Source organism: Herpailurus yagouaroundi, unplaced genomic scaffold (assembly GCF_014898765.1).
Source record: "Herpailurus yagouaroundi ecotype Mexico unplaced genomic scaffold, PumYag 140, whole genome shotgun sequence".
NCBI classification, from domain to species: domain Eukaryota; kingdom Metazoa; phylum Chordata; class Mammalia; order Carnivora; family Felidae; genus Herpailurus; species Herpailurus yagouaroundi.
The window spans coordinates 18,078,358-18,085,331 of record NW_024412395.1 but is presented as its reverse complement, the minus strand read 5'-3'; the positions used below and the strand labels follow the sequence as shown (position 1 = coordinate 18,085,331).

Sequence of the window (6,974 nt, the reverse complement as noted above, 5' to 3'; positions counted from 1 at the left end):
CTTCCTTCCTTCCTTCCTTCCTTCCTTCCTTCCTTCCTTCCTTCCTTCCTTTCTTTCTTTCTTTCAAGAGAGGGAGAGGGAGAGAGAGAGGGAGAGAGGGAGAGAGGGAGGGAGGGAGAGAGGGAGACAGACAGAGGGAGAGATGGAGAGGGAGAGAGAACGCATGTAACAAGTGCGGGAGGGGTGGAGGGAAACAGAGAGAAAATCCCAAGAGGGCTCCACACCTAGCTCAGAGTCTGATGTGGGGCTCGATCTCACCACTGAGAGATCATGACCTGCAATCAAGGGCTGGATGCTCTACTGACTGAGCCACCCAGGCAACCCTTCCACAAAGGGATTTTTATACTAAGGAGCCTAAGCTTTATTTGATGGTATATACCAGAATTATACACTGTCAACTTCACCATTAAAGCCCTGCTCCTAACAATTGCCTTCTTATGAATTTGAGCATCTTACCAGATTCTGGGATATCCCAGAAGGTGCTTCTCTGGGGTTGGGGAGACAATATGATCAATATACTGACACCTGGGAAAGGGGAAGAATGTAGGTTTGATCTCTGCTGCACAGTATAATATGCCAACGTTACAAGGCTTGTGTTTTGGGGGCAGTCAGCAAACATCACCAACTGAAATGGAAATTTCACTTGGCACAAAATCACTAGCAATCTAGTCTGTTACAGCTTCAGAGAACCCAACAGTACTTGCCAGCAACGGGATAGAGGGCCACCTTCACTATCTCCCACTTAGGTCTATCTACACTTGCTTATCTCAAATTTATAGGGTGGAGAACTGGATAAAACACTTAAGAGTTGAAGCCTGAGTAAAACGGAACAGTTGACAGAGAAGACATCCTTCCACAGGCAGCCAAACAGCTGGTATCAAGGCACTTTTTCCCCTTTTGTGTGTGTGTTGATTCACACATTATATGTGAAATCTTCTTTAACCATGACTGTTAATTTCATAATATATCTTCACATCAGCAATCATAAAATCACACAGGTTTTATCTCAGCCTTTCCTGCCCACAACCATCCAGATAGAGCTAAAAGAGGCTGAGCCATAAGTATTATACTATCAAGGCAGAGCTATTCTGCAGGAACACAGGTCATTTTGTTCCTTAATAGATCACCTCAAAAGAGCTCAAAATACCTAGAAAACTGACTTCCATGTTGCAAGCCTGCCACTTCTCATCTCAAGCTTTTACACTTGCTCTGCGCTCTCTGACCCAGATATAGCCCTTCATAGCCCTTTCTTTTAAAGGATATTTATTTACTCAATTTATGAGTGGTTCTAGAAGCTTTCTATGACTGGCCTACAGCTATGTCTCCTCTTAAAGGCTCACAGAAGGAAGGGAAAGAAACTACAGCAGAAGACTTGGCATTTCAAGCTCATTTATATGGTGACAAGTTGAATTTCTAGAGTGAAATAAACATGAGTGGCCATCTGCCATGACATCAACAGATCCAATTATGTGATGGGAAACAGGCTGAATACTCTGGGGCCATTCCTACAACTTATTCCAAAGGTCATTTATTAGAAATAGAAGTGAATTAATTCAAAGGGCTCAATGCAATAAATACAGAAAAACGGCTCTTTCTGTATCCTCCTACAAATCTAACCCAATTTAACCAAAGGGATGCTGACTCATTAATTGCTTTGTGGCCCATTCACTATTTTAAATAATATGAAGCCAAATAATTTTCCTCTACAGGAAAAGCAAAGCAAAAAAAAAAAAAAAAAAAAAAAGTGGGTAATTGTATTCTTAAACCAGCTCTACCAGTGAGTTCCATTAGCCATCCTGCTGTGGACAGGAACAGGGAGGGCCCTCTGTGTGGGAAAGTTCTCCAGACTCCTGGCTTTTGATATAAAGAACACTGCTAAGCCTTTGATGTGGGAGCTATTGTGTGGATTTGAGTAGGGGGCGTGTGATAATTTTCTGCATGATAATCCTTCAGCAAGTCAAGGCCTCTTTGGGGAATAGAATGTAAGGGAATGCTCAGTCCACATCCCTACCTGGAGAAACCCAAGTAGGGCCAGTTGTGGAGAAACAGGGGAAGTGTTCTTGGCCATCCTGCTTTGTGGGAAAAGGACTGCTTTTCATATGGCCACAGGATGGATGCCTGCAGGCTGCACTGTGTAGTTCCTGCTACAAACTTCCCAATAACTTCCCACCTTCTCCTTCCTTTTTTCCTCTTTACCTCCCTTCTTCTGAGATGTACTGTCTCTTTAGTACCCACTCATTAAGTCAGAGTACAGTTCCTACTGGGAAATGCTCTCAGAGATCAGCTGACCCCACCATGGTCCCACCTGACAGACGCAGGTTGGCATCACTCAATGAGAGATGGTCTCAGAAGGTACCAGAAGACCAGGAGTTGAGTCCTAATGATCTCCTCTATCTACTAACGTTAGGATTTTACATCAGACATATTCTGCAATTTCTGTTGATGATTTCAAATGGCAACTAGGTCATGCCATTCCCCTGCTCAAAACTTCCCATCATACTTAAAATAAAGCTCAAAATCCTTGTCATGGCCTGTTTTAAAGGCCCTACACGTTCTGCCTCCAAGGGATCTTTTTATGGTCTCCATTACTTCTGATGAGAAATTGGTGGTCTTTCATATTTTTATCTCCCTAAATGTAATACATTTTCCTCTGGCTGCTTTCACATTTTTTCTCTGGCTGCTTTCAGGATTTTTCCCCCTAACTTTTTGTTTTCTGCAGTTTGGCAACGATGTATACTTAAGTGTTTTTCTTAATATTTATCCTGCTTGGGGTTCATAGAGCTCCCAGGGCCTGCAGGGTGATGTCATTCATTAATTCTTAGCCATTATCTTTTCAAGTATTTCTTCTGGCCATTCTCTCCTCCTTCTGCGATCCCAATTACACATAAACTGGGCTGTCTGAAATTGTCCTACAGGTTTCATATGTTCTTCTTAAATTTCATTCTCCCCACCCCACCCCCTTTTTGTTTCAATTTGCATAGTTTCTATTGATAAGTCTATTGAATAGTTCACTGGTAGTTTCCTCTGCTGATAAGACCACTGAAAGAGTTGTTCATTTCTGATGTATTTTTCAGTTCTAGCATTTTTTCCTTTGGCTTTGAGAAAAAGTTTCCATCTTTCTGCTGAAATTCCCCATCTGCTCACATATACTGTCCACCTTTTTTAACAAATCTTTTAATACTTTATCTTAGCACTTCCAAGTTGCTTTTGAATAAATTCCAACATCTGGGTCATCTCTAGGTGGGTCATGCTACCTTGACTTTTTGAATGTCATGAAATTTAAAGTCTTGTAATTAAATACGAGAAAGCTTGGCACTAAATTTCTGACCCATTTCTAACAAGCATAAGGATTTTTGTGGCACTAAGTTTTTGTATTAATTTCATTACTGACTTCAGCCTTCATTTAAAAGATATTTATTTACTCAACTTACTTATCCTTCCCTTTACTTCATTCCATGTTTCTTCTCCTTTTTAAATTTTATATTATCTTAACACACTAGTCAAAAAGACCTAGGTTTCAATCCAGGTGTTTTACTACTTACTACCTATGTGATCTGGGATAAATTACTTAATTTCTTTATTTCTTTATTGTTTTAAATTTTTTTTAATGTTTATTTATTTTTGAGAGAGAGAGAAAGAGAGAGAGACAGAGTGTGAGTGGGGGAGGGGCAGAGAGAGAGGGAGACACACAATCTGAAGCAGGCTTCAGGCTCTGAGCTGTCAGCACAGAGCCCAGTGTGGGGCTTGAACCCACCAACCATGAGATCATGACCTGAGTCAAAGTTGGATGCTTAACTTGACTGAACCACCCAGATGCCCATAGTTAATTTTTTTTCATAGTTATTTTTTTTAAACCTCAATCTTTTCATCTGTACAAGAATTAAGTGAGCTTAAATGAGACTAGGCTCATATAGATATAGATAGATTCTAGATGTGTAGAAGGTTCTCTCTACATAAGAGCTACTATTATAATTACTCTTTTTTTTCCCCTTATATGATCTTAAATAGTTTTTGGAATAAGATGGAAAAAGATTGATCAGGGTTTTAAAATGTAGAGCACCAGAGGTTCCATGGGGTGAAGTCAATCTCATGTAGGAATGATCAAGTACAACTCCGTGTATCTCACTCTCTGTGCTTTGTATCAGGCATTCCCATTTGGTGGACAAAAGGGATCTAGTACCTAAAAAGTTTGTACACAATGATCCAATATTTTCTGCCTTTATATTAGCTTTTAAATTACTCATCTTCAAGAGCATGTGCACTTAAGCAAGTGCTGTGGGTTGAATTATGTCCCTCAGAAAGATAATGCTGAATTCCAAACTCCCAGGAGCTGTAAACGTGACCGTATTTGAGAATATGGTCTTTGCATAGGTAACCAAGTTAAGATGAGGTCGTACTGAATTAGAGTGGGCCCTAGTCCAGTATGACCAATGTCCTTCCAAGAATGGGAAAGTCAGGCGCGCACACACACACACAGATTGAGGTGCTATAGCTGCAAGTTAAGGAGTGCCTGGGGCCACCAGAAGGTGGGAGAGGCAAGGAAGAACTCCCCCACTATAGGCTTTGTTTGGAGGGAACATGACCTTGCCAACATCTTAATTTTGGATGTCTAGCCTCTAGAACTGTGAGAGAATAAATTTCTGTTGTTAAAGCCACCAAGTTTGTGGTTCTTTCCTATGGTAGCCCTAAAAAGCTAATCCTCTGAGGGACTCAGGGACTCAAGAAAGAAAGAAAGAACCATCGATCTCCACAGGAATGACTCCCTGGTGGTAGAGCCATGGATGTGTGGCAGATATTCTGAGGTAGCCCAGTGGGGCCACACTCCACTCAACCTCTTCCCCTTTATTCACACTGCACCTTGGACCCATGCCCATCTGGGTCCACTTCTCGGTTTAGCTTTGCAAATTCCTACTCATCCTAAAAGACTTAACTCAGCGCTGCATTTTCCTGAAACTTCCCCCTACTTCTGCTTCTTGATCTTTTGCATATTATTTTTGGCACTGAACATAGTCTGCAAACACCTATTCCTCTCTCTCTTAATCCACAGGGTAAATCACTATACTGGGTACAGAGTACAGCAGTGAGAGAGAATTTCTGTCCTCATGTTGCTGACAGTCTAGCGCAAATCCAGACTGTTGGTAACAAACATAAGATGATTATATATGTATTAGTAATAGTGACTTAGTAATGTCAACTAAACACTTATTATGTGGTAGATGGTATGCTTAAGGGCTTTACATTATCTCACTGAATCCTTACCAATACCTATATAGTAGGTAATACAAGGCTACTTAGAGATGAAGAAACTAAGGCTCAGAGATTAAGTAACTGCCCTAGGGGATGCTACAAGTAGGTGGTAGAGCTGGAACCTCAACTCAAGCGTTCCAGCCTGTCTTCAGTACAGCCATGTCTATATGCTTCTCTGTGACAGAGTGTAAGCAGTGCCTGGAAGGAGGAGTCCAGATAGCGGGGTGCACCCGAAGAGCGTCCAAGGCAGTCTAGGGGTTGGGAGAGGCTAATTTGACCCATTGCTACTGGGTGGTGAGCTTCTACAGGCAGGGAGCTAGCCTCAATTGTCTACAGGAGTGTCCCCTATAGGGACTCCATGGGTGCTCTGTATATGGTAGGTACTTAATTGGGGGCACCTGGGTGGTTCAGTCAGTTAAGCTTCTGACTGTTGGTTTCAGTTCAGGTCAAGATCTCATGGTTGGTAAGATCCAACCCGGTATCGGGCTGAACAAGTAGCTTGCTTGGGATTCTCTCTTCCTCCCCCTTTCTCTCTGCTCCTCCCTGACTTGCATATACACATGTGCTCTTTCTCTCTCTCAAAATAAATAAATATACTTAAACAAAAAGATGTGTAGGTTAAAAAAACCAAATAAATAAATGTTATATAAAAACACTTCCCAGTATTTCCTTAATAGTTCCTATCATTCTTACTTTTTGTAGGGGAGCAGGTTTGTGTTTTCCAATCTCGGTGAGAAGTACACAATTAGGCACTAAAAGAAGTGTAATTCAAATCCTACTACTGTATCTGGGACCCAGCAGTCATGCCAAAAGGGTCTGTAGAATCCACACAGGAGTACCAGCTCTGCTCCTGTCTGCCAGAGCACTCATGAACCCTCCCCCGGCCACATCCTACACCATGGCCCTTTTCTCATCCCAGAGGGAAGCTGGCGAGGAAAACTTCTAATTACTCAACCAGAGGGCCTGTGAGGCCCACACATTTCAGTTCACAGTACAGATGGGGGAAAATGGAATAAAAGAGACAACCTTTTGACTTAAAATTGCTTTCACGGCATCCTCCACTTCCTCCTGATTGCTGAGGTCAACCGTCCAAACATGGGGCCGGCCAATGAACACTTCAGCATACGGATGCTGGGATGTCAGCTGGAAAAGAAAGAGCACCTCAGTCTCACAGATACTTTTTGTTTCTTCCACCTTCTGTGCTAGATGAAGTGTTATGCTTTTTATGGCATTGTGCTTGCATAGGTAACAAGACATTTTTGTCCTTCCGTGATGATCAAAACCTCCTGAGGACCTATAAGTGGAGACCAACAAAATTGTCAGAGCTCCACAGCTTGAATCCCACTTGGAAAAAGGTCAAAACCAGGGAACACGGCAGTTGGTACAGGTGGCTTCAACCCCCAAAGTCACACCAAGATATAATGAACATTTCCCTCTTGGTCACAACCCAGCCCTGAAAATCACCTAGATCAAACTAGTATCTGTTATAAAACACCAATTGGGACAGGTAAGCATAAATAAATTACAATACAGTCAAAAGCTTTAAAGTCATAGGAGGGTGAGTAATTGTATATATGAAATGTGACAGAAAGAAATAAGGCTACAGAAAAACAGAGAATTTTGACATGCTTTCAGGAGTGATCATTAGCATAACACTGGACACTCAATACTTCTAAAGATAATATGGATTCAGCAAAGTTCTAAATTCAGAGGTTTTATTTTAAGAA

General features: G+C 41.7%; 1 protein-coding gene across 4 annotated transcripts in view; it reads right to left on the bottom strand.

Moving 5' to 3' along the window:
* Positions 1 to 6,974, bottom strand: part of MGAT5 (alpha-1,6-mannosylglycoprotein 6-beta-N-acetylglucosaminyltransferase) — a 338,680-nt gene that overhangs the window by 19,988 nt on the left and 311,718 nt on the right. For all 4 annotated transcript variants that reach the window (XM_040474902.1, XM_040474901.1, XM_040474903.1 and 1 more), the window contains one exon: positions 6,274 to 6,390. In XM_040474902.1, coding sequence (XP_040330836.1) covers positions 6,274 to 6,390 — 117 coding nt within the window. The remainder of the gene's footprint in view (positions 1 to 6,273; positions 6,391 to 6,974) is intronic.